General features: G+C 36.2%; 1 protein-coding gene across 4 annotated transcripts; it reads left to right on the top strand.

The window, feature by feature from the left end:
* Positions 1 to 27,640, top strand: TMX3 (thioredoxin related transmembrane protein 3). Of its 4 annotated transcripts, XM_065667917.1 has the most exons (16): positions 1 to 79; positions 349 to 403; positions 3,896 to 3,935; positions 5,208 to 5,331; positions 8,387 to 8,432; positions 9,987 to 10,067; positions 11,482 to 11,581; positions 11,795 to 11,872; positions 14,173 to 14,239; positions 15,077 to 15,175; positions 16,261 to 16,318; positions 17,155 to 17,208; positions 17,516 to 17,572; positions 20,353 to 20,482; positions 22,689 to 22,757; positions 23,924 to 27,640. In XM_065667917.1, the coding sequence occupies exons 1-16, from the start codon at positions 34 to 36 to the stop codon at positions 24,188 to 24,190; spliced, it is 1,371 nt and encodes a 456-aa protein (XP_065523989.1). In that variant the 5' UTR covers positions 1 to 33; the 3' UTR covers positions 24,191 to 27,640. The 4 variants fall into 4 exon arrangements, with proteins under 4 accessions (XP_065523989.1, XP_065523991.1, XP_065523992.1 ...); XM_065667919.1 differs by lacking the exon at positions 20,353 to 20,482 and having other exon boundaries at positions 23,924 to 24,012; XM_065667920.1 differs by lacking the exons at positions 22,689 to 22,757; positions 23,924 to 27,640 and adding an exon at positions 21,084 to 22,682.
* Positions 27,641 to 27,925: the final 285 nt, after the last annotated feature.

Below are 27,925 nucleotides of genomic sequence, written 5' to 3' on the forward strand. Positions count from 1 at the left end.
TCCCCTTCCGGCCGCGCTGGGGCTTCTGTCAACATGGCAGCGGCGGGTGGTCAGTGTCGGTGGCTGCTTTGGGTGGCAGGTAAGTGCCGGGCGACAGTTGTGGTCTGGTGGGCGTAGCGGGGAGAAGCGGTGTGCTTCGGAAGGGGGAGACGGGGTGAGGGAAGAAGCGGGCAGGGCTGGAGGGGAGGGGGGCTGGAGTTGCTGGTGATCTGGGGCTGTGAGGAAACGTCGGAGGCGTGAGGGGAGCGGGGAAAGGTAACGCAGGCGGTGAGCCTGTTAGCCGGCGTGGCTGAGCACCCCCAGCTTCGGTTGTAGGTCACTCACGAAACGTTTTTCCTTGCCTCGCAGTGGTTGCACATGTGGTGGCGTCAGGTGCGGGTTTTGTGGAGGACCTAAATGAGTCGTAAGTATTGGGGCGTCTTGCTTTGTGACCTAAATATTTGGGATTTTGCTGGTGGAAGACCCCAGACTGACAGCTCTATGCAGCCTGTGATAGTCAGGAAAGCTACACTGGGAAAGTGTCTTTTTCTTAGCAGGAACGGCAGAGACATGGTGTGTATCTTAAGAAGGTGCAATTTATAAAACTGAGGAACACGTTCATTTTGCAGGGTGGGTTGTTTTTTTTTTGACTGTTTTTACAGGTGCTGTTGCCAAAATAGTTCTCAAGCTTTCTTGCTCTTTCTTTCTTTTTGGTATAGTAAATGTCTTTTTGGATTGATGCTCACCACAAATAAAACCTGATTGCATTTAGCCGAATTCTTCATTACAGTTTGCTGTGTAGCTGCTACAGGGAATTGGGAGAACAAGTATTAAGTGCATTCATGCATGGCTGGGAAAGGAAGGGAAAAGGAGGCCTGCAGGACTAGTTCATGGCTGCTTGAAGTGCCAGTTATATTTCACTGTGAAAAAGTGCTGTGAAGACAGATTTAGCCCTGATACTGTGGAGGTGTTGAAATAGGTAGTCCTGCCCATAGCTTGGTTGTGTAGTGTCATTGTGAACTGCCTTGCTTTGGCAGTTTCATGGCTTCATGCTTCCTCTTCCAAATAAAAGCTAATGTTCCGAAAATGAAGTTTTTTCTTTCTCTGATTAGCAGGTTGATATAAAGTTATACAAAGCAGCACAATTATTAGAGTTGAAATAGAAGGTATAGAAAATGCTACCAGCTAGGGAAGTAGAAGGTGGCATTAGGTGGCTGCTTTGTGGTAAATTTAAGCCAGTCAAAGGCAATGTTTTCATGAGGGTACAATCCGTGATAAATCACATCCTAGAGCTAAACAGTCAGAAAACCATCCACATTTTTACCATATTGCTTATTCAGCTAGAACAGATAATCATAGGATCAAATGAGGTGCAGAATTATGGGGGAGGGAGTGGGAGCACGTGGAAGGGGTGCATCAGCAGTTCTTGCTGGTGTTCAATGTGTAGTGAAAAAGTGAAGTACAGCACTGCTTAGACTTGATTTTCAAAGCTTGGTTTTGAAACATTCCTCATATTTTCAAGGACTGGGGATAAAGAAGCTAAGTGAATAAAATAGTATATCACATTTCCACAGGTATAAATTTAAGTGTGATTGCTATTTTGGAATGAAGAAGCATAATTCTGTAGTCACATAACTTTTTTGAAATAGCTGATAAAAGAAAATCCTGTTTTAGAACACTTGGATTTTTTTCATCTACAAAACAGCCTGTATTTGCAACTGGGTGTAAGAATTGAATGGTGTGTTGTTCAGGACAGATTTGGGTTTTTTTATTTGTTGTTTTGGGGTGTTTTGTGTTTTTGTTGCGGTTTTGTGTGTGTGTGTGTCTTTTTCTTTCTTTGTAGCTAATAGGCAAATGATGAAAAAGGTCAGGAAAACATTTTTTAAAAGAAGCTGTGAGCAGTGATTCGTGAAAGTTTCAGGTATTCGGTTTTATAGGTGTATTTTGTAGATAACTAAACATTATGGAGTTTTTGCTGTTGCTGAGAACTTTGGGGTTTATGTGAATTTTGGTAGTTGCAAACAATGCCCACTAGAACAAGGTGCTATAGGTGCTAAGTTATAGATACAGGAAAACAAGCATCAGAGAAGAGTCATCAGAGGTGCAGGTTATCCAGCATCACCCAACTGGCTTGTGGGCATGCAAAATAAGAGCTGTGGTTCCTATCAGCTTATGCTGACCTTGCTGTTGACTGCCCCAGATCAGTACTCATCTTGTGATACTTGCTGACTTGTTCCAATGTGATAACAAAACAGATAAGTAACCTAATTAATGCGGGAAATATTTTTCTGTCTGTGAGGATGCATTGGTGGCTCAACCTAGGGTCTGAATCATCAGAAACTATGCAAGGGGGTGAGAAGAAAGGCAGGGAGAAATAGAGGTACCAGCTGAGTTGGTTGAAGGCCCTTTGGATTATGATGTCCAGTTTGTGTCATGCTGATTTCTTTTAACTGTTAATGATGAAAGTGGGATGCATGGCTTAAGTAGAGATTGAGGCAACATTTGATCGCGTAGTGCCAGATGTTGGGAAGTTACATGTATTTGACACAAATAATGTTGTATCTTATATCCTGATATCTTGTGTTATCCTTTTGTGATGTTGATAGAGGATACTCTTTCCACAAGTATGATTGTCACTGTGTCAGCTATCAGGCAGGACTGCATAAGACAGTTAAAAAGAGACAGTGAAATTTTAAGGCTGGGGATATATTTAAAGGGTCTAGAAACAGCATCTTCAGAATATCCTAAAATACCCATTTGTACAGGGATTTTAGTTTTTCTTCAATTGTATGTTGGACTTTCTTAATGTTGTCTAATAATTTAGTCACTGACATTACCAAAACTAGAATGAGTTTAGATAGTTGTGTTTTTTTTTCACATTTTAGTTTTTGAGGAAGTTGATTAAGTAGGTGCTTTTAATGAGTGGTACACCGTGGCAGTTAACATTGTGAAAACTACAGTATTTTTTGTAACATCTTAGGCCAGAGTTACCAAGCTCTGTTGGAATATTCTGCCTTCAGATGTTTCTTTTCCTTGCTGTCTGCCAGTTTTGTAAGATTCTGATCTACCTTTCTTAATGCTCTTTGCAGTCTCCCATAACAGTCATACTGTGGCAGGGAGAGGAGAACATTTCATTGTAAATTTTTCTCTTAGAAACAAAGATGATACTCTAAATTGAAACACAGCCCAGGATCTGATGATTCAGTAGCTGCTTTCTGCCCCTTGCATCATAACTGATTATTTAACATTGTAATTGGAAGTTAGCTGGGGCTTCATTTGAGTTCTCAAGAGATTCTAGACTGTAACTAGTTCTTTGATTATCTCTCTAGTACTTAAGGCAGTGAAGCAGATTTTGAGTGAGGTGTTCAACTAAGCAATATTGTGACTTGAAAATGTGCCTTTCCTTTAGCAGTTTTGTTTTAGTTGCTGCAGATACCTTTTCTGCTCTACAGCAAGCTTTGCAAACTTAGTATGCCATCAGTAAAATAAAAAAAGTTTGACTTTATCAGTGGATTGATCTATAAAAATGCAATATTTTCTAAACAGTCAACAAAAGTATTTAATATAACTAGAACAGCTGCAAAATTACATATCCTAATCAAACATCTTTTGTATTTTGATGTGTTTTCTGATTTATTACTTTTTTCTGGCTTGGGGTTTTTTATTTGGTTTTTGTCTTGGCGAATAGTTATAGAAACCTAGTTGGTGCAACTCTGTATGTAGCATCAGGTGCAGTGGCAATCTTAGTATTGAAACATAACTATTTCCTCCTACCCCAAAGAAAGAAACAAACCAGGAATTTTATATCTATAGTTTTATATCAACTTAATTGTATATTTTTCCTGTTTCATGTGTGCATTTCACTCATTTATTTTCAGTTTTATAATATAGTGATTTAATTTTTTTCCCCTTCTAGGTTTAAAGAAAGCCGTAAAGATGATATTTGGCTTGTAGATGTGAGTATATAAGAAAAATGGGAATACCTGCTAGTGGAAATCAAAACACAAAATGTACAGTGCTACGCTGTCTGTAGTAAAGTTGCTTCATCATTTGGAAAATCATTTGTACATGGTGCAGAAAAATTATGTGATGGTAATTCTTTTGACAAGATAGGTGAATAGTGTTTTTGTATTGTTCAGGATAAAGCAGGAATTATACTGAGTACTGGATGCAGTCAGACTTCATCCTATATTTCACTGTCTTTTAAAAAGGAAAGCAGATTACCTAACACAGTCAGGAGGTGATAACCTCTGTTCAGAATTTTTACAGTTCCATTCTGTAGTTACGCCAACTAATTTGTGTTCTAGATGTTCGTATTCTAGCGCTATAACATCAAATATACAAGGAACTTCTTTTACTTCTCTAATATATTTGAAAAGATTCAGTGCTCTTTATTTCAGAAGCAGGAAATTACTGGAAAGATTGAGCGTGTTTGGAAATGAGATAAAATTCTTTTCAGCTCAGATAGGAACTGAAATTCCCAAGTTGTCTAATTCAGTTTTGAGATTTCTGAGTCGGGAAACCTATGTATGCTAATTCAGAATTAATAAGTACTGTATAGAAAAACAAAATCCAACTTTGTCAAGTTGTGACCTGATCTTGTTACACCAAAACATTGATATCTTCCCAATTCATTTCACTGAGGTTTTGCAGCAAGACATATTCAGAAAGATGAAATGAAGTCTTTGAGTTCTGCTTGGCTGTGAGAAAACAGATTGATTTTACGGTGTGCTTATATAAAAGTGGTTGCTGAAGAATAGAAATCCAGAGGGCAGCTTGGGGGAGTGTGTATACATATATAGGTATAGTGTTTCCTTTGGAAGACTAGTATTCCCCTGTTGGCAAGTAAATTCATATTCCTGGATAGATTGATTACATAATATTTTTTTTAAAAGGGAAAATATTCCCAACTAATTTAAAAAAAAAAATGTTACTGCACAGTCTATTTTTAAATAAGAAATAATAGGACAGCAATTGAATGTCTTCTTTTCAAACTTGTGCTTTCGTATGAAAAGTAGCACCAAATCGGAAGAGTTCTGTTTGCCACTCCAGCTTTGTCATTAACTTGCGGTTTTATAAAGACACATAAGAGCACCACAACTGGAAAATAATCCTTGCTAATGTATTCAACAGTTAATCATAGAATCACCTTCTCGTAATTATTTATCTTAATTAACTCTTTTTTCCTCTTTTTTTTTTCCTCTTCTTTAAATGTATTTGCTTCTCAGTTTTATGCACCTTGGTGTGGCCACTGCAAGAAGCTGGAGCCTGTGTGGAATGAAGTGGGTATAGAAATGAGAAACATGGGCTCTCCAGTAAAAGTTGGGAAGATGGATGCAACTTCCTTTTCTAGTAAGCATGGTTTGGTGAGGGGTAATTTCATGACACCCTCTGTTTTGATACTGTTCTCACTTTTTTTCTTTAAGTCATTCTTCTTTTCTGTATCGTAGAGAACAGTTCCCTGATCTTTTTCTCTCTAAAAGTGACTATGTGCTGTAGTGTGCGTTTATCACACTTCTGTCTGCTTGTGTGGGAAATTCTTTCTGACAAAGCAAAGGTAAAAGCTTTTGAAAAATCTGCTTCTGATATGCTTCTTAAAGTACTATTATACAGGCATCTTTATGTGGTGTGTCTCTTGACAACATGCAATTTTAGGTTCCCTGTATTACTGTTGAAGTGCTTGTGTTCTTGCTGTTATTCTTTCCAGGTAATTGTCCCTTAAGATGTTACACCAAAAGCCTGCTTAAATCACTGAAGTCATTACATCAGTGTTGAGCCAATTTCTCCTCATGTTTCTCTGTAAATGTCTTGTTGAAGAACCAATTTCAGCTATTTTAATGCTTTTTTCTTTGATGGTGCCTTTCATATGTACTAACCTTTGCAGGGAAAAGCCAAAATGTTACGTATTTAGATAAGTGGTTTGGGTAGACATAAGAGGATTGTTGCATTCTTAACATAATTTTCTTAGTTTTACCATGCATTTTTATTGTCATTTCATTTAAATCTATGTTAAACCAAGAGGGTGTTTAAGAGGGAAGGCACAGGGGGAGCAGTGTGGACCAAGTAAGATCTGCGTGTAATAAAACATGGTTGTTACAGGTAATATTTTTAGTCAATATGTGTTAAAACTGATTCTTCAGGATTTTTATATTTGCATAAATATTATGCAAAATGTTTTTTTTTGCAGTGATATTCCAGTTCTTCTGTGATTATTTGTAGCAGAGTTTGGTCTTTTGAGATCAGATTGATCTTGTCTCAGACACCACTTTGTTGTATATAGCTTTTCTGTAAAACAACAGAAGTTTTACCTCATGCTTCATCTTAAAGATACACATTTGCTAAAGAAAAATTAGTCTTGATAATTAAAAATAACATGATTATGCAACCAGGTAACTTCAAAATTGGGAATAGATTTGGTGGATCTCTAACATTACAGTCATTTGTATATATAAAATTCTAAATCATATAAATTGTATAAACTGTTACCCTGAAACATTTGCATCTTTCATCCTGATACTAATTTTTTTTGTTTGATACCTGCAGTAGAATTGGCACATCGTTTTTGCTGTAAAATTCACGTTTGCGTATTTAAAAATTACTAAAACCTGCAAAGATTCCTTTGTGCCATGGACATGTTTTTCTTCTCAGATTTGTTACCAGTTTTATGAAGAATAGAGTCCAATAAATATTTTGAAATAGTTTTGTGCTTTTATTTCCAAACTGGAGATTTTACATTTTAATATGAAAACTCAGTCAACTCTGCTTAATGTCTTCCCAGTCTAAAGATTCTCTGAAATCAATTAGTAATTCTATCTTGAGACTATCAGAAGGAAATGCAGCTGGGCACACACACAACTAGGAAGGAACTTGAATGGTTGACTCTGCATAGTTTGTGTTCCTAATATGAATGTGAAGTAGTGTGAAAAATCTGAACTTTGGGTAGCTTGTCATCGGTGTTGAGATCACAGCTGAACGTGTAAAGCATCCAGTAAGTGTTGCCTGTGGTAGTTGTGTGGAAGGAGGATACAGCAGTTACATCAACAGAACAGTTACCTGGTGTGGTATATGTTGAATTTTCATAGGGGTTAGCCTCAGAAGTCCACCAGATGTGATCAAAAAAGAACATAATTGCTCCTGTTTGCCTTTATAGGCAAATGTGTATGCATTCTTCATATCAGGAAGTAGAGGTGATGATGTAAATAAGTAAGTCACTTCCATGATGTTGAGAGGACATATTAACTGTCTGTTGACAGCTCTTGTGATTGAACGTTCTAATACACATTGCAATTCATTCTAGTTCTGTGTGGTACAGCTATGAGGGAAAAGGATCAGAATCAACTCAGTCCTAATATACATATTTCTTAGATTGGTCTCCTTTGATGGTCTCCTTTGATTAAGAAGCTGGAAGGTGAGCTGCTAGTTTAAATTGTAGTTCTGTGCAATTAGGATTTTCACCCAACCTTAGGGTTACAATTTCTAAACTGTTATTCAGAGCCCTGCACATAAGTTCTCCTACATGTGCTGCTCTGGCATGTGGTTGTTAGCTTCAGAATGTTTATGTTAAAAGTACTGAATCTTGGTGCATATTGAATGTAGGGTTTGTTTTTTTTTTCATTAGGAATTGCACAGGCATTGTCAGAATTTTAGATTTTTCTAAAATTTTTTTTAGCCTTTTTTGAGGCCTACTTAATTTAACTTTTGGAAAACACTAGATAGTGAAGTTTAAGGTGGCAGTTGCTATGTTCACAACTGGAAGGGCAGTTGCAAGTTGTACTGTAATTAATAGGAGCAAGATATAAGGTTTTAAACATGAGGTGGGGGGAAAAGTTCTGGAATTGTCTTTTTTGCCACTTCAATAAGTAGCAGGTAAGTCACTGAATGGTTAGAGTCTATTTCTGGTGAAGTAGATGACTGTAGACATTTACCTCTGCAGAATTTGCTTCAAAACCTGACATTTTTGTAACTACTACTACTGCAGTTTTGTTTTACCCATTACTTTAGCATGTAAGTAGTTATCTTTTATATTTTAAGCATTAGTATTTACAACTGTAAATCAGTGATGCTTGATTTTTGTCTCTGGTGCTACTTATATACTTGTGTATTTTAAATGCATATTACCTTCAAGTGAAAAGTGACCAGGCATGTCTGTTTAGAGGATTCTCATGCCATTTGACATATTAATTGAGACACTGTGCTGGTACTCTGCAGTACCTCTGAAAGAGGCCCGAAATTTAATAAGGTAGTGTCATAACAACAGCTTCTTGAAAGCACATAAAATAATTCCTGCTGAACTAAGTGGTAGGTTTTTCATTTATTTATGTGGCTTCAATGCTAAATTATGTTTAAAGGTTAAGGTAGGAGAGCAAGAAAGCCTTCGTTTACTTTGGCATTAACACATTTCTTTCAGGTATTGCATCTGAATTTGGAGTGCGAGGCTATCCAACAATTAAGCTGTAAGTTGATGCTTCCCATTGAATTTCTAACAATTACCTCTCCTATCACTGATTTCATGACAGGAAAAAACCTACTCCTCTCGGCTTAAAAAATAATAATGAAAAAAAGTAAACTACATAAAAGCCCCCAAACCAAAACCAACCAAACAAAATACTCCACCATGTCAATGTAACATCATCTTTGTTTTCTGCTGGACTCCTTTGCTCTGAAATTCAGCAATCTCAATCAAGCATCTTATTTAGAAACAGAATTCTTAAAGCTAGGTTAGCAAATTTGGAATTCATTTAACTGCTGTTTGCTGAGCAAATTTTAAAGAGTGTGTGTATATAAATATATTTCAAATATATATTTACTGATATATATACATATATAATTATTTAAAGGAATTTCATGCACCAGTTGATTTTACATCTTTATTGTGATTCAGGCAATAAGTGCATACCTGAGTCTTCCGGTTAACTTTTACTAAGTTGCTGATTGCATTTTCTTAATTACCTCTCTTCTCTTCAGTGTACCTGAAAATCTTAAGTAAACTATAGTAGTGGTTACTGCATAGGATGAAGTGTGAGAGCAGTTTGATGAGAGAAGTATATGTAGATTTTTTTAGTTCATGTATTTAGAAACAAAATTAATGGAGGATAATAGTGCTATATGTACTTGCTTATAACACATGTATTCCAGCACAAGGTAATATTAAATAAAGACTTAATTTTGAGTAAATTTTACTGTTAACATACTGGGTTTGCTAGCAGGTTTTTCTTTAAGGAAATAGTATTCATAATATATAATAAATCTTGTCAAGTTAGTTTTTTCAAAAAAGCAGCAGAGATGTTTAGCTTCTTAATAGTTAAGCATGAAAAACTTTGTTGGCATACAGAAGCATAGAAAATTCAGATTAGTTTTTTTCCTATGAGTTTGCTAAACCTGCATGTATTCAAAGAAAGCCTGTTAGAATTAGTAAAACTTACTTGAATATTCTTATAATGCAAGTGTGCTACATCCCCTGTCGGCAGAGTACAGTAAGCTGACCTGCAGTTCATGAAAGCTTAATTTAATACATGAATTAAGAAAATTTACAGGTCATTTGATACTTTTCAATTATTAAGGAAAAAAAAAATTAAAGAAGCTTATATGCTTGTCTTTTACAAGGCCTAATTCCTGAGTGCTATAAATACTGAATGTTTGGGGTTTGGTTTAGGTGTGGGGTTTTATTTTTTTTGTGGTCACAAGCAATGTTCCAAATGATCTGTGTGTTTACAAAGTAAATGAATGCTGTACACTAGAAAAAAAATAATTGTAAAAGAATGTTAATTATTTTTAGAAGTCAGTAAATCAGATATTGTGTAATTAAATTTTACTCCATAATTGCGTTGTGTTGCATTGTTGAGTTTTATATTTTGCTGACCATTTATTTTATCTGACTGTGAAAAATTACCTTGCTTATTGCTTCTTGAGGGTAACTGTAATAAACATGTGAACCCTGAGTAATTCTACATGTGCAGATATAGTTAGGTTGATTTCAATTCTGTTCTTGTGTTTCCTGTTTTTTCTAGCTTAAAGGGTGACTTGGCATACAACTACAGGGGACCTAGAACCAAAGATGATATAATTGAATTTGCTAATAGAGTGGCAGGGTAAGTATACTCTTCTTTGATTCAAAGTGTACTTTGGATCTTGTGACTTAAAATGTAGGATTTTGAGCTGGGCCAAAAATTGCATCTACTTTAAAAAGAATGAGATTGACATGAAGTTAAAACATTATACATTATACATGCAGTTTCTTGTGAGGCTGTTGGTGAGTGGCATGGAGAAAGTAAAGAGTCTGGCTAGTCCCCATTGCCTCTTTACAGTGCGATAACTGTGGGCTTTTCAAAGCAGTGGAAACTACGAAGAAATTAAACTCATGGAAGCCAGAAACAAGAATACTGACCTAAATGCTGGCTGATAGATAGACGTCATTGCTAAAGCAGACACTCTTTAATACTGAAAAGTTATCTTAGAAATATCAGCTTAATACATGCTTATGTATCTGAAGAGTTGCAGCAATTGGCAGTGTAAGGAAATCACTTTTACAGAATTGTTCACAACCAACCCTGTTGGCTTTTTCTTCCTTCCCTGCAATAGCCTGTGGCTTTAATATGTTACAGACCGTAATCTTCAGGGAGAAAAAAAAAAAAACAACATTTCTTTCCTTCATTCTTAAATATAATTAAGAAGCATTTATATAGGTACACGATACTAATTATTGTTCAGAATTCTGTAGTTTAGGAATATCAGTGATTGCTAATAATTTACCAGAATTTCATAGGATTATTTATTTCTAAGACCACATTTTCTGTCTGCTGTGCTTAGAATTCTATCTCAAATTGTGGCTGTGAAGACCTTATCGTGGCCTTTCAGTATATAAAGAGGGCTTATAAGAAAGATGGAGAGAGATTTTTTTAACAGGGCCTGTACTGGCAGGACAAGGGGTGATGGTTTTGAATTGAGAGAGGGTGCATTCAGATTGGACATGAAGATGAAATTCTTTACTGTGAGAGTTGTAAGACACTGGAATGCAGAAAAGTTCTGGCTGCCCCATCCGTTGAAGTGTTCAAGGCCAGGTTTGATGGGGCTTTGAGCAACCTGGTCTAGTGGAAGGTGTCCCAAGGGAGTTGAAACTAGATGGTTTTTAAGGTCCTTTCCCAGCACAGTCCATGATTCTGTGACCAGTAACTGGTGTGCATGTTTACATCGTAGAAGCATTTTTTACTAAGATGTTAATTTTGTATTTAAGTGTGCTATTTGAGAAACATAACAAATTCTGGGGGTGTGGGCAGGATTTTTATTTTGGGGTTGTTTGGGGGTTTTTTGAATTTTTTTTCGTTTGGTTTTGAGTTGTTTTTTGTTTTGTTTTTTTTTAGTTCAAAAGGAAATAATAAATTGGGAAATCGAGGGTGTTTTTTAAATAAAAAAAAAAACATGGTATTTTGCGGGGGGTTGGTGCTTATTTCTTTATGCTTTGCACCTTAGAAACTGATTTTGTTCTTTCTTTTTCCTTCCTCCTAGACCTCTTATCAGGCCACTTCCTAGCCAGCATATGTTTGACCACGTGCAAAAGAGACATCATGTACTTTTTGTGTATGTTGGTGGTGAATCTCCTTTAAAGGTTTGAAGCTTGACTGAATAAAGTTACTTCTTTTGACTATTCACAGATGTAGTTCAAAGTATCTTCTAGCAGACTGAAGTGCATGCTTGTAATATGCACAATTTTTTAATTTTTATTGAAGTGTTTTTACAGTCTTGTGTCATAACCATATTTTCTAACAACCCTTTGAAGATAAGGTATGTTACGAAACTTATGTTGCTTGTATTTTTGCAGGAAAAATACATTGAAGTTGCTTCAGAACTAATAGTTTATACATACTTTTTTTCTGCCTCAGAAGATGTGCTGCCTGAGGTAAGCTGTCTCAGTTCCTGCTATTTTTACAGAAATGGAGTAGTTCTCCTCACATGAAATTTTGCTGTTTTGATGATGCCGAACTGGCTTTGAAATTGTGAATGCTTCACGCAAGTTGTGAATGCTCCATCCCTGGCAGTGTTCAAGGCCAGGCTGGACAGAGCCTTGGGTGACATGGTTTAGTGGGAGGTGTCCCTGCCCATGGCAGGTGGGGTTAGAACTAAATGATCTTAAGGCCCTTTCCAACCCTAACTATTCTATGATTCTGTGATTTGCCTGTGATAAATTTCAGACTAACTACACTGAAACATTTAATTCTTGAGTCTATATTGGGAAAGAGTACAAAACAAGTTTCAGTCTGTCATTGCTTTGTATTGGCCGAATTACTTACTTGGTCATATTAATGAAAATAAACAGCAGATATACAGAACTCAACATGGACCGTATGACCTGCTCAAGAAGGTAGATACTTGATTTATTTTTAGCCAATGCAAAGCTGTTGTTGCTCCTAAGTTCTTTCACAAACCGCTTGTATGACTAGTTTCGGGGTCTGGGCATGGGGTACCACTGGGTACCCTAATAATCAGAGAAGTGAAAAGGTAAGTTATTTTCACCCTGTACTGTACAGTTGATCAAAACATTAGTTTACCAAGGGCTTGACTGATTCACCCAGTCTGCTGGCTACAGAATTCTCATGTGGCATATTGAAGCAAAATAAAGAGGCTTTTTGATGTATTGCTATCTCCACATGGGACCTAACTACTCCAGGGCTGGTAATGCATAACTTTGACATTAGTTTGGTATTTGCAGGGTGAGAACCAGAATAATGTATTTTTTTTAGGCACATGCATTTTCCAACATCATAGATAGAACTGGCCTCATTATAAAATCTGTATTGTCAGATTTCCAGAAGACTTGTATCAAAAGCTAGCTCAATTGCTGTTTGCACTGCAGCCCCAGCTGAGCAACAAAAGTACTGTTCACTGGTCTAGTGGAAAGAGTGTAAAAGGCTGCAAAAATTTGAGATCCTGTGATCACAGGAATGTAAGCAGTGAGCTGTTTTTCTCACTGAATGTAATTTCCCACAAATGTCGTTTAATCTGAACTAGTGATGGTATGCAATATCCTATGGAGAGAAGCAAAAATCTTAGGAAATTAGTGATTGCTAGTTGTAATTAGGCTTTGCATGTCAGTATTCACTATTGGGCTTTGTTTTGTCACCTTAGGTAATCTTGCTCCAAGCTTCAGGTATCTTTTGCAAGCTGTAACCTGCACATAACCTCCTTTGCCCTTTAAGGAGGCTAAACTGTGTTTTTGGCAAATAAGAGAATGAAGTGTCATCTAGAATTACCACCTTTTCACTCATTCATGTGACCTGTTACATTATAAACCTACTGCTTTTACATTTATTTCCAAGAAAAATAATGCAGAATGATTACAGAAGGCATGTCATTTGGAAAAGCACTCATGATAATGTTCATGTGTTTTCCAAACATATCAGAAAATTAGTTCAGCCAACATCATCATCAAAACTAAGCTCATGATGCGGTCCTTTCCTAACCACAAATGCTATTAGAATTTTAACTTGGGATGGTAGCAAGCAGTAAAGAATGGATTCATCATGTCTTCTCTGACAGTTACTGAAAACATGAGCTGAATAAGATTAAATTCCAAGGGAAAAGTTTCTACACATTGTATTTCTGAGGGGTTTTTTTTGTTTTTTGTTTTTTTAGTATGTTGTTAACCATCCTAACTTCTGTATTTCAGCATTCATTGTTCTGTTTGCCTAAATTAGGGCAATTTTCAGGCCTGTCTGCTGAAGCTGTGTCTGTATTCCTGTCATCCTGAACCGCAGGACATATCCTAGATTTAGTGGGACGTGTAATCAGTGTTACTAGTTTACTCTGCAATATTGACTGTCCATTTAGTGGCAGTAACAATATGACAGATATGCAGACAACAGCACAAATTGGGAACAGCAAGCATGACTGAAAAAACCCTCAAGTTAGGATCTCCTATCTAAAGTTCGTGTCCAACCAACAAAATATTTTTCATGCTACTGTAGATACTAGTAAAAGCCATGCTTCATTTAAACTTTGTGAGACCTACCTCTCAAAAATATGTTTATGTTGAGTTACTTTTTAGTATACAGAAGCTGATAAATTTATTTTAGTAAATGCAGACAGAAAACACTTAAATGTGCTTTGAGATTTCCCCCATGGACTATGTTTCCACGTTTAAAGATTTTTTGGTTTTTTGTTTAAAAATCTTTCAATCTTCCATGGTTTAACCTCTTTCAGTATGTGATGTTGCCTGAATTGCCTGCTGTTGTGGTCTTCAAAGATGGAACTTACTTTGTTTATGATGGTAAGTAGTGGTTTGTAAATCAAACAAGTTAGGAAGATGCAGTATAAGGACTGGATAAAGTTATATGTGAAACTGTTATGATTGGGTGGAAATTTTAAGAGCTTATTGTAAGAAAAAGGTTTAACAAAATCCATTTCAATGCTCTGGCCTTGTCTACTGTTTTGGTTTGGTTTTCTTCCCCATAGTAGGGGAATGGGATGCAGATCTATGAGAAGCTTTATGGTAGGAATTACTTGCTAAGATTTTAAGACAATTAATTGTTAACCTAAAGTTACTGATAATTCATTCTATACAATAGAGTTTAACACAAATGAATTTATTTAGCATTTGTGTGTGTGTGTGTGCATCATACATATATATTTCTTTACATTTTTCTTTTTCACTTGTGATTAAGGTCTAATTACAGTGGTGGTGGTATGTGCTGGAATTTGGTTCATTACAGGTTAAAATACCTGGCATTGGAAACTAACCTTCAGTATAACTGACGCTGAATTTACACTCACAATACTGTTAACACATCAAATTTTTCTTGATTTCTTTGTATTTCGTTTAAGGACTTGTCACAAATATTACAGTATTTTTCTATCTCATTTTTGAAATGATGTACAGTTATCTTGTAAAATAGTATTGTTTATCCTTGATTTAGGAAAAAAAAATCAAATCAGCTTCTCATGCTTTGCTATAATACTTTTTGTTTGACAATTGAAAATAACTGTAGAAGTTTTAAAACTAAAGAGGAATTGGGGAAAATGTGTGAGATCTTGTCTTACAACAACAAAAGGAAAAAATGGAAGAAAAAAAGTGCTTTTTTTTTTTTTTTTTTTTTTTTTTTTTTAGAGTATGAAGATGGTGATTTGTCGTCCTGGATAAATAGGGAAAGATTTCAAGGTTATCTTCATGTAGATGGCTTCACGCTATATGAACTTGGAGATACAGGTAAGATGCTGCTATCAGTAAGCTTTCTGTCATCTTTTGTACTTAATGCTTAGAAACGTTAAAGAGCGCTAAGAATGTGTTTTTTAAATCTCAACAGTTAATTAATCTTGGAGTTAGAGTTGATAGTGCCAATCTTTTTTTTTTTTGATGTTGGTGAGATCTGTTCTATTGTCTATCCTGCCCCTCTACTCTGCTCTTGTGAGACCTCACCTGGAGTATTGTGTGCAGTTCTGGTGTCCTCAACATATAAAAAGGACATGGAACTGCTGGAATAAGTCCAGAGGAGGGCCACGAGGATAATCAGGGGACTGGAGCACCTCTCATATGAAGATAGGTTGAGGAAGTTGGGGCTGTTCAACCTGGAGAAGAGAAGGCTGCGTGGAGACCTCATAGCAGCCTTCCAGTATCTGAAAGGGGCCTATAGGGATGCTGGGGAGGGACTCTTCGTCAGGGACTGTAGTGACAGGACAAGGGGTAACGGGTTAAAACTTAAACAGGGGAAGTTTAGATTGGATATCAGGAGGAAGTTCTTTCCTGTTAGGGTGGTGAGGCACTGGAATGGGTTGCCCAGGGGGGTTGTGAGTACTCCATCCTTGGCAGTGTTCAAGGCCAGGTTGGATGAAGCCTTGTGTGGGATGGTTTAGTTTGAGGTGTCCCTGCCTATGGTAGGGGGGTTGGGACTAGATGAGCTTGAGGTCCTTTCCAGCCCTAACTATTATATGATTCTATGGGCTTCATCCAAGGCCTGCACTAGTCCTATCCTCACAACATAAAAATCAGTATGTCTAATCCTGTAGTAGTCACAAAAATTAGTAGGACTTTCAATTTAAGAGCAGATAAGGTTTTGCATAAATTACATGGAATGTATGTGGTATGGCATTAGGCCACATCTTAATTTACTTTCAGTACCTTTAAGAAAACCACACTTAGGCAGGTAGAAGAGGCTATTTGTTATAGCAGTTGGTTTATACTTAAAACTAATTGCCCTCCCTGGAGAGTATCTAATCTTCTAGGTTGGAATATTTTTCATCTGAGAATGCGTGTTTCTCTTTAAGTGTTTTCAAGTATTTTATTCCTTATTTTAGGAAAACTTGTGGCTATTGCAGTCATTGATGATAAAAACTCTTCAGTGGAACATACCAGGTACAGAATTGAATATTGCTGTCACTTGGGGAGAAATGTGCTCATATGACATAGAGAACTTTGGAAGTGTCTTAAATGTTAAGAAATGCTAGGTTACATGAATGGGTTTAACCTGTGGATGTTCTCTAATTTCTGACTTTACCCTGCTGAATTTATTTAATTTATGGCTCTGTTGAAGAACATATGAGTTCAATGAGGTTATGGGAGTTCCCGTATTGCTCTTCTGCCATTTGCTAATGAGGTCACAGGAGCAAACAGTGATTGCATAACTTTTTAAAGCTGCTGTGTCACCTTTTAATCATAGACAAGAGTACTTGGGTTCAGATGACTTTGGGATGAACTTTGTTTAAGCCAATGTCTGTTCCTCAGCTCACTTGCATTAAAAGTTAATTTAGTCATTCTTATATATTAGTTGTCTGTAGAACTTAAATTAGGAAGGGGCGTTTTCAATTGGGTTGGAATTTGCAGAAGAGACTGAGAGGAACATACCTTCCGCTGTCCTTCTCTCATTGCATAGATGAGTAAGAAAATATTGTTCAAATACTATGTATGCTGTTTTCCCAGACATCTTTGGATTTTCTTCAAAGTGCTGCATCTTCAGATAAAGTGAAGCAGCTTGACATCTGTCTGCTTTTCTCGTGTTGAGATTATGTGGTAGATAGCCTTTCAACCCTTAGAAACTAAGCAAGATCAATGAGGCTTTTTGTTAATGGAACAGGGGATCCTTATTGCTGACGAGGTACTATTCGCTGCTTAGTGGGGAAATCTCCATGTTTATTGTTTGTATTTTGACGGAGTATATCCTGGATTAATAACGTTACTTTTTTTCCATCCAGACTAAAATCTATTATTCAGGAAGTTGCTAGAGATTATCGGGATCACTTTCACAGGTAAGCACACATGGTACTATAATATCTTAAGTGAACTTCCGCATTAAGACAGCAGTCATTTTTTTTGTTTTACATGACAAATGTTACAGTACTTGCTTTTATATTCATGTACTGGTATTTTATAAGACCATTCCATTAACTGTGTTGTGAGATGCTGTTTGTTTTGTAGGTCATCAGTTTTTAATTGTATTGCTGACTGTGTGCTCTTATCTTCAGTTATAGGAAAAATACTTAAGGAAGAACTTTGCTGAAACTCGCTATCCTTTTTTCCTTTTCATCAATCTGGTTTTCACTGCTTCTCTTACAGGGATTTCCAGTTTGGCCATATGGATGGAAATGATTACATTAATAGTTTACTAATGGAGTAAGTAAACTCTTAGTTGAATATTCTCTCTGTTCTTGGATTTGTTGCTAAATATATTTTATTGAAAACACTCTTAAGAAGAATTCCTGCCTTTTTTGTGTTCAGAGGAAAAATTGTTGTCTTCAGGATTCAGCATGTAACATAGTATCAGTTGTTTGTTAAATTAAACTGCATAATTTAATGGTAGAAGTTTGGCTTATTGTTAAACTGGTAATGGTGGTAGACAGAACTTACCCTTTAGGTCTGCTTTAAATTTTTCTGTTAGAATTGTGTGGGTTTTTCTTTTGCTAAATTTACAAAGCACTAGACACATAAAAAGTTATGTCAGTTTGTAACAGGAAATGTAAATAGTGGTTATGCATTAGCTTTGTTTTTTGTAGTTTTTTTTGTTTCTGGAGAGGAGCGTTTCATTCTTGATGCATTTTTAGGACATACTTAGAAGTATGTTTCTGCAGAGAAGCAGCATAAAATGCATGGAAGATGCTGTCCACACTTGATATATGCACAGTACATTTTGAAATATGTAAGAAATTTAACAAGATGCTTGACATTTGCCTTTATTATTATCATTGTCTAAAAATGTAGAATTTGAGAGTTAATTTGCTTGGCATTTACAGTTGACTGCTCTGGCCTTTTGAGTGAAAGAAGGGAAAAACAGAGGTTGGTATGTTAGCTTTGTAAGTTTTCCAATAGACAAAGCATGTCTTTATGCCCCTAAAGATTCTGAGCTTCAAGGGGACTCAGGAAGCACAAGGTCTATGGTTGTGTGTAGATTAACACCTGAATACAATTAATTTAAAACCAGCTGTCTCTCAGTTGACGTTTAGTGATGTGATTGATCTACTGCTTTATAGCTGCCAAAGTGAGACCTCCCTCACTTCATTAATTGTATCTCCCTTGCAGGCTCTTATGTCAGACTATCGGCTGAGCTGTTTCAGCCTGTTCATCTGACAGAAAAGTATTTCATTTTTTTGGCTATGTGAGTAAGGGAGTTATTTTTCTGATCCAACAAAACCCTTAAATGTCTTCCTATGTATTCTGCTGAGTACCAGAACTGATGTGAAAAGAAGCAGAGGAGGGAGATGAGGTCTTTAGGAGGAAGAAAATGAAGGGGAAGAAGATAGGATTGACGCTTACAGTGGTAGTGATCTGTTGGCAATATTGGGTTCAACTGGATTGTTTAACTTAACCTGCAAAATGTCTGATTTTAGAATTTGTAGTATATAGAAAGTTGCTGTTAAAATAATTAGAAGCTTTTAGTTATTTTTAAACGGAGTGTATACATTTCCAGTTTAAGTGGGAAGCAGCAAAAGAATGCAGCAAAATATGTTCACTATTACAAGTAGCTGCTCTTTGTGTGGCGACTTGAGTAATTCGAGGTAAACTGTATGTGAGGGCTTCAGTTTTCCACTAGATGGCAGCAAGTGGAAACAGAAAAAAACTGAACAGTGAGAAACTGGAGAATACTTTCTTACTGTGTAGATGCACATAGGAACAAAACCTGTTTCTTCACAAGGGACAATATCGTATGATTTGTGGGGATAGAAGTAGTAGTCCTTGAAAAGTAGTACACTTTTGAACTTTGCTGTAACTCCATTAGTAGACGTTGTAATTTATCTGTCTCTTCAGAAGGATGAACATGCTTTTGTTGGATTAAAAATTATATGTTTAAAACTATGCACAAAAGAAGAAAGCAGATTGTGTATTTTACTGAAAGCACAAAGATACACCTTCGTGTTAGCTCAGGGATATAGCATCATTGGAATGTCAACTATAGGTGTATATAGAATATTAATTCCTCAGCTCTTTGGAGAAACACATTAATCAATTATCATGAAATAATAGCCACAGTTAAGGCTGAAATAATCATCAGTATTACATGGGTTACCAATATACATGGATGAAAAAGTGATGGGTGAAAAACAACATTTGAGTTGCTTCTGTGTGAACGAAAGCCGCCTAGTATTTAAATACATTATTGACATAACTCCAGAAAATTGGCAAAGTACAGGAGATTTTTCCACTTATTTAATCTGTTTTAAATCTTTCTTGTTGAACAATGTGCTTATTCAGTATTAAATTTTCCTAAACTTGATCTAATTTTGAATTTAGGGCAGCTTTGAACAGTAGATTATACTGGTTTATCTCCAGAGATAATTTCTAACAAGTTTTTTTGTGGATTTCCCCCCCCCCCCCCCCCCCATTTTATTTATTTCTGGTTCTGTGATACTAAATGCTTATGCATGTGAAGGTCAACTGCTGAGTAATAATTATTTAAAAACTCTGTAGCTCATCTGCCATATCTAAAACAGATGTAGAAAAACTTGGACTGGTGTAGCTCATTATTTTGACTTGACAGGTAGAGGTTGACTGATAGAGTTGATCAGTTGTACCATGCTGCATGGGATTTGGATTGCACTTTGTGCACTAAAATACTTAATGTGTTGAGCTAATAGTACATGACATGTACAAGGCTCCTATCTGTGATCTCTTACTAATTGGCAGGTCATAAGGTACCTGATTTGCAGTCACTATGGGTATATAAAATTCAGTAAGATTAAATAGTGTCACTGATACATGTGAAGGAAAAAACAGTAATGAGAAACATGCTTGCTCTGTTCAGGTGATTCACTTCCCCCTTCCTTCTTGCCTTCAAGGAACTGCTATAAGGAACACACATGAAGTGGAGGTTAATGGATACCCTTTTAAATGATGTAGGAATTATTTGGGTTGCAGTGTCTTACACAGTAGTTCTTTAAATATCTGTTTTTTGTTTTCAGTGACTTGACAATCCCTACCATTGTTGTATTGAATACGTCCAATCAGCAGTATTTCCTACCAGATAGGCATATTGAGAACACAGAAGACATGGTTCAGTTTATTAACAATATCTTGGATGGTACTGCTGAAGTAAGTCTTAATCGTGACTTGGAATATGTTAGTTGGTGTTTATTTCCATAGATGTTAAAGTAGGGAAAAAAATTTGGTTACTCTGTTATGCTATATATTTTATCTTCCTGCCTTGTCTGTCTTCCTCTGTTATGTTCTGTCAGTGAATTGTGAATTCTTTAGGCATGCCGTTGCTTGCTTTTCTGACTGCAGAATCTCTTGTAGAAAGCAACCTTTTTTTTTTTGTTTATAGCATAATATTAGATGACTTCTCTTGATGTTTCTTTTACAGGTGTCATTGGTAAACAGAGAGCGTTTTATTCATTTCCTGGTTTGCTTTAAACATATTTCTATTATTTTTTTTCATAATACATAATTAAGCTCTGCCCTTTCTGTTGGGCAGTAATTAATCTAGTAGCTTGATGAATGATAGGTTTAGACTCAAAAACCAGTTTGCTTTGAAAATTACAAAGAGACACAAGATTACCCCTCTCTTTCTGCCTAAAACTAAAATGAGCTGCTTTTTGTTAAAACAACAAAATTAATAGATCAGTCTGGAATTGATGACTTGGACAATTTTTTACTGTTGGCAAAACAAACTTGGGTGTGCTTATTCCCGCAGTGTACTGTAAGATGGACAGAAGGCTTTGTTATGTGGACAAGGAGAGGGATCATGGATCACAGCTTTCACATGTGGTGATGGGGCACGAAATGGGGCTGTGCTAACAAATCATTTGGCTGCCTCTTGGGAAAAGCCTGTGTTGGTTTAAGCCCCAGTTCACCGTATATTGCAAGCTTACTCTTTTGGCTGAATCCGACTTTACGTTATGCCAGCAGTTTTAGGTCATCAGGTGGTAATGATAAAAATGCTGTAGATTGTTTCAGTCATATAGGGTACATTGGTTTATTTAATCTGACAAATTGATGTAGCAACATAATATAGGTGGTTTTTTTTTGCTGTTCATTATTTGCTGTGCTTCTAGTTGCAAGGTGAGAAGTATTCCCGTAATTTAATTGGTGGGTTTTTGTTCTTCAGTTCTCATTTTTTTAATGCTTTAACTGCACTGAGTTATGTTACCAACACCTAATTTGCTCTATTAAACATACCCTTCAGGTGGAAATAACAAATGACATTGGTTTGTTTGGTTTTTAACTTTGAGGAAATTAATTTGTGATGCCTTGTTTTTTCTGCCATAGTGTCACTTAGGTCTTGCTACCTTTTTGTTTCCAGTATCTCAGCTAGAATGATTAAATGTCTGTCTAAACTCACATCTCTCTATCTAATGTGAAAGTGATAATGCAAGACAGACAATACAGAATGTGACTTCATTTAAGCTTAATTGCATCTGTAGATATAAACTGGCACTACTTTGGCTACATTCAGGCCTAAGAAATTGTGCAGCTATTGAGGAATGACGGTCTTCAAAGTAAACAAGTAATGAGTTGCAGCATTTCTGAACCACAGTGAAATCTCTGAGAGGTGTAACATTTTCCTCTTCCCTTCTTTGGGAAGTGTTGGATTATCCACCTTGACGTTATTGTCATTTTCTATATGGCTCTATAAGTAGCTTTCTGTGAGCCTGTTTCATCTTTGTGGACTTTTTTATAATTTGAGGGGTTTTGCCCAGCATCTGGTGCAGATAGTTGACCAAAATGTAGGTTTGTTTCTCTGTGATCTCAAGGCGGGTGAAAACTGGTCCTCTTCAACAGGCAAATTGCTTTGTTATTTTGAAGACTGCTAAATTAGATGGCAGTGAAGGTATAGTCTGTCATCGCTTGATATAAGTTTTCTTTATTATGCCTTTCTGTCTTGTTACTTGATGTCTAGACTTTTCTAACAGCTTCTGTCATAAACCATAGATATGAATAAATCCATAAATAGCTGCAGGAAAGTTCAGAAGATCACTGTCATTTTATAATTGTTACATCGGGATAGTTGGTAGTTTCTGTTAGTGTTCTCTATGGTAAGAGAATGGAGTGCCGGTCTACTGCTGAAATTTGCACTGTTTAAAACAACTGTGAGAGAGAGAGATTTTTTTCATGAGACTACCAAGATTTTTTATCCGTGTGTGAGAACTTGGAGCATCTGGGCATCCTGAGATGCAAGAATAATTACTTTTCATTTCCTTCTAAAGGGACTTAAGATTGCAAGGTCTGAAGAATGAACTTTTGGAATCATAACTGAAAAGTGTCAGCAGTTTTGACATGGTTCCATTTGAAATTTCAGGCACAGGGTGGTGATGGACTTCTGCAACGAATCAAGAGAATAATCTATGATGCCAAGTCTACTGTAGTGGTGAGTTTTATTTTTCATTAAACTAGATGGTGCCATTGTCAATCAAAATGTATAGAAAAAGTTTGTTTACATATCCATTGTGCATATGTTATAGGTACATGTACATGAGGTTTAAGCCAAATGAACTTCTTGATTAAAGTTTTTAATAATATTTTCCAGTTTGCTAAATATTCAACATACATTAGTTTCTTCATTTTCCATTCCTTTTCTGTATTGGTCTGGCACTTATTTTAAGGATAGAACAGGGAGAATTCAAAATCTTTTCCTTGACCCCTGTGACATCCTTTCACTGAAACTGATAGCACTTCCGCGTTCTGAGAAATGTTAGTGTTTAAGTCTAATGAGCTGCAGCACAAGGGAATTAAGTACTACACTTTGTGTAGTTTTAAAGCAAATATTTTTATCATCTTTCTCATAGGTTAATTATGCTTAACAGAATTTTGTTGGGAAAATGTACATAAATCCATTTCTTCAGTTGTTCTACACAAGCAAAAAACCTATGCTGTGGATTCAAATTGAAACTTACATGTTTCTATCAGTGTCTTCAAAACTTCTATCAATGTGCAACATTTAGCCATCAGTTTCCGAAACTAAAAGTCCATTCTCCTAAGCCATTAAGCTACTGTTCAGTAGAAGGCTGTCTAGTAACAGCTGTAGAATGTTTCTGCAGATCCCTTATTACTCAGACTAATTTTTGAGAATGAGACACAAATAAGAGATGAAACTGGTTGCTTCAAAGTGTTATTCTAATACCATTAGAACAATTGTTTCTTAAGCTTCAAATAATTAATTGGATGTACATTTGGCATGTTAACATTAGCTATCCCAATGCAACATTGTAATGTTTGCACTTCCAAGTCTTTTGTTTTTATGAGCTTAGAGTAGTAATCGTTAAAATGAGGACAACTCCTCCTTTCTGGGGAGGAGAAAAAGAAACAATCAAAAAACCCCAGGCAACCACTGCCAACAGAAAAACACAACAACAAAACCAAACAAACAAAAAAAAAACCACAAAACAAAACCAAAACAAACAAAAACCACCAAACCCAAATCTGACTGTAATTTTTGATGTTTCTAAATAAATACCCAGAGTGGTAAGAGAAGTAATGTGGTAATTTTTTGTATTAATTGAAAGTGTTTTTTACTTCAAATTTATGTTTCAACAGTCTGTGTTCAAGAGTTCACCACTTCTGGGATGCTTTCTGTTTGGTTTGCCCCTGGGGGTCATCAGCATTATGTGTTATGGAATCTGCACAGCTGATACAGATGGAGGGGTAGATGAACATGAGGCAGCTAAAAAGGAAAATGATGATCGGGAGCTCACAGATGAAGGCAGTGAGGAAGAACAAGAGGAGGAAAAGAATGGAAAATATACAGAACTTTCAGATGGAGAACTGAAACAGAAAGACATAATGGAAAAGAAAAAAGACTAACCTTTTGAACAAAAGAATTCTCTAGAATTTCCAAATAGACTTATTTATTGAAGGTAGTCATTTATTGATGATCTTCACGAAAGAGGACCTTTTTGTTTATATTATGGTAGTTTTGACTTGCATGTGTTCAAATTTTCTCAGAAATTGACAGGTAAAAAAAGATGGATGTTCTCTTAATTGTTTTTAACAGATTAACAAAACGCAATTTAAACTGATGTAAGATTTGCAAGTACAGTTCTGCACTGTTTGGTTTGTTTTTTTTTTTTTGGAAGAGTTTTGAATTGTTCATTTTCAGAACAGTGAGATAATGTTACTTGACCTTAGTGATGAACTACTACTAATATAGCCCAACTGAACACTTATTCATGTAAAACTAAGGCTGAAAATTAAGAAAGGTAAGTTATCTGTAAAGTCTTTCAGAGCCTCATAGCTGAAGACAACTTAGAGTTTTCCAAGAGGTCACGTTATTCTTGTTGCACATAATTTTGGTAAAAAAAATCCAAACCACCCTAAACTTTTCTATTTTCTGAAGTGAAATGTAAATTGTTAGGAATTAGAGGACTGTTTTACCATGTAGTCATATAATTGCTGGCAGTCAAGAATGTTTACTTGATACAGGATGTGACAGTTAGATGCTAAATTAAGTCTTATTAGGGCTTTAGCAGCTAAAAATATCGGAAAACTTCATTATAAACCTTTTAGAATATGATTGCCTGTTAAATTATTTTATATGAGTGTTTACACAAACTTACAGTGCAAATGATATTTAAGTTTTCTGAATCTGCAGTACAACTTGATAAAGGAAGACAAAACACCCTTTATTTTGCAGTTACTCTCTAATGACAAGCTTTTTGAATGGTGTAAATTTCATAGAATCATAGAATAGTTAGGGTTGGAAAGGACCTCAAGATCATCTAGTTCCAGCCCCCCTGCCATGGGCAGAGACACCTCACACTAAACCATCTCACCCAAGGCTTTGTCCAACCTGGCCTTGAACACTGCCAGGGAGGGAGCATTCACAACTTCCCTGGGCAACGCATTCCAGTGCCTCACCACCCTAACAGTAAAGAACTTCTTCCTTATATCCAATCTAAACTTCCCCTCTTAAAGTTTTAACCCATTACCCCTTGTCATATCGCTACAGTCTCTAGTGAAGAGTCCCTTACCAGCATCCTTACAGGCCCCCTTCAGATACTGGAAGGCTGCTATGAGGTCTCTATGCAACCTTCTCTTCTCCAGTCTGAACAGCCATAACTTTCTTAGCCTGTCTTCATATGGGAGGTGCTCCAGTCCCCTGATAATTCTCGTGGCCCTCCTCTGGACTTGTTCCAGCAGTTCCATGTCCTTTTTATGTTGAGGACACCAGAACTGCACACAATACTCCAAGTGAGGTCTCACAAGAGCAGAGTAGAGGGGCACGATCACCTCCTTTGTCCTGCTGGTCACGCTCCTTTTGATGCAGCCCAGGATACGGTTGGCTTTCTGGGCTGCGAGCACACACTGAGGCTGGCTCATGCTCATTTTCTCATGGACCAGTACCCATAAGTCCTTCTCCATAGGGCTGCTCTGAATCTCTTCTCTGCCCAAATTTGCTTAATTTGCCAAATTTATTTAATTCAGATTGTTACATATATTTTGACGTAGTTGGTGTTTGTATTTTTGTTTGAGACTGTTACATGCTCTGGAGTAGGCAGTTAACAGAGCATAATACTAGAGATATTGGTCAGTATAATGCTTTTTTGTTACCTGTTTCATTATAAAAGTCACTTTTAGTACAACTGTGTGACTGTTAAAAGGACTAGTTTGTGTCCAGGGTTAAAATCTTCATGTATAATATATAAAGCAGACTTTGGCATTGATGTCTTGGAGAGTATCACAGAAAAAAAGTCCTGACATTGCTCTTCTTCATAAGTATTTGTCATGGGTTTTTTCTCTTTTTTTTTTTTTTTTTAATGTTATATGGCTGTATAATACAGATTATAATGCCCTCCTTACAAAGCAGCTTGATCACATAAGAAATTACTATGCTATAGCACTAAATTAAGAAATATTAAGTAAAAAAGATGGGTAAGCTTAAATAGAGAAGTTCTGTGTTTGAGTAAATCTGATGATGATATAAATCATAACCAGGGAAAATGTATTGCATCCTTTTTCCTTGTAGGAAAGAAACTTGTTTCTTCTGTTTAAGTAACAGCTGGCTTCATGTTGCAGTGCAGAGTACAGTAAGTAGATCCCAGACTTCAAAGATTTTTGTTACCAGACAGTACAAGCAATATCTAAGGAGGTTAGGATTTCTTGTTTTGTTTTGCCTTTTTTTTTTTTAATTCTGTGTCTGATTTTAAGTCCAACCTTTTTCCTTTTGAGAGAGGGGAAAAACATGAGTTCATAAAACACTGAGTAGCAGGTGTTTGATATGTTGGGTTTTTCTTCCTGTTTTTGTCTTTTTCCTTCTATAAATTGCCTTTTTTCATTTTTTATCGTTATAGCTAGTTGTACATAGTGACTTGAGTTTTCTCGGTTTTTGATTTTAGGTTTTTTGGGTTTTCTTGGCAAAATCTTTGAAGTGTGGTTTTAGTATATATTTGAAAAGTGAGATGCTTAAAAATGTGTTTAGAAAGGGTTTTTTTAACTTAGTGTAGAGATCTTGGGTTGTTTTAGAAAGATAATGAGAAGCTTGCAAGTTCCTTTGTACTTTAGCAGAACTCTAGGACTGTTAAGGCAGTAATATATTTTCTTAATTTGTCTCTTAGAATTGCAGTTACAGATCAGTTACATATTTAATTTTGGCTCAGGCTGGAAACCTGCAGCTTTTGACTTAATGAAAACACTGAAGTGGTCAATGGAACATTGCTGTTCCTTCTATGGTGTGTAATAAATAAATTCTGAATTCTACTGCACTGCTAAGAACTGTTTCAACTATGAACCTTTGTTTTCTGTTGTTATTTTTGTTGAGCAATCTTCTGAGATGTGGACCTGAATGTGATAATATCTGATTATATAAATATGATAAATACTGTGTAAGAAATGGATCACAATGGGATCTGTTAAAACTGAAACACTTAACTGCTAGAGTTAGAAGGAAAGCATGTGTCTCAGTCACTTCTGAACTATAGTTTAATCAATCAGATGTGTACTGAACTGTTGGAAATCAAATTTGAAGTGTACTGCCATTTTCACCAAACCCTTCTCCCAGCTATACTCAACAAGACACAGGGAGAAGAAGAGTGTACAAGATTGGGTGTCAGATGTGATGTGAAATGAAGGGGTTTGCTGTGGTGATGCAGATAATCGAGCGCTGTCTGGTGGGGAATGTGGCATTTTATTCTTTTCTTCAGTCTTTAAAGTTTCTTGAAGCAACTTCACTGTAATAACTTCAAATTCACAAATAATGCTGCTTTTTTAAGTCAAGTGTAAGCCTTTTGTTTTTCTGTAATAAAAATATTCAAAAGAGCTTGTTTCCGTTGCTTAATTTACACTGTGTTAAGCTTGGCCGTTACACACTGTGTTAGGAGGTTGTGTTTCCTGGGGCACTTGTTACAAGTGTACTTCAGGCCCCAAGTAAAGCAGTACAAAAAGGCAGCTGGTAGCTTTTTAAAAGAAAAATGAGTTCATCCTGTCTGATATCTTCTTGTCAGTATCTGGAAATGCTCTCTAGATGTAGGAGTTAATATTTACTTTTGTTCACTCAATAAAGAGAGTGAGTTAACATCTCGGCAGTATAAAACAAATGTATTT

The sequence above is a fragment of the Lathamus discolor genome, chromosome 2 (genome assembly GCF_037157495.1).
Source record: "Lathamus discolor isolate bLatDis1 chromosome 2, bLatDis1.hap1, whole genome shotgun sequence".
Taxonomy (NCBI): domain Eukaryota; kingdom Metazoa; phylum Chordata; class Aves; order Psittaciformes; family Psittacidae; genus Lathamus; species Lathamus discolor.

What these genes read in the sequence shown, in the direction of transcription:
- TMX3 (XM_065667917.1), top strand. Translation starts at nt 34, where the DNA reads ATGGCAGCGGCGGGTGGTCAGTGTCGGTGGCTGCTTTGGGTGGCAG. An exon ending in GTGGAGGACCTAAATGAGTC is followed by an intron (nt 404 to 3,895) that starts GTAAGTATTGGG and finishes TTCCCCTTCTAG; the next exon opens with GTTTAAAGAAAGCCGTAAAG. An exon ending in ATGATATTTGGCTTGTAGAT is followed by an intron (nt 3,936 to 5,207) that starts GTGAGTATATAA and finishes TTTGCTTCTCAG; the next exon opens with TTTTATGCACCTTGGTGTGG.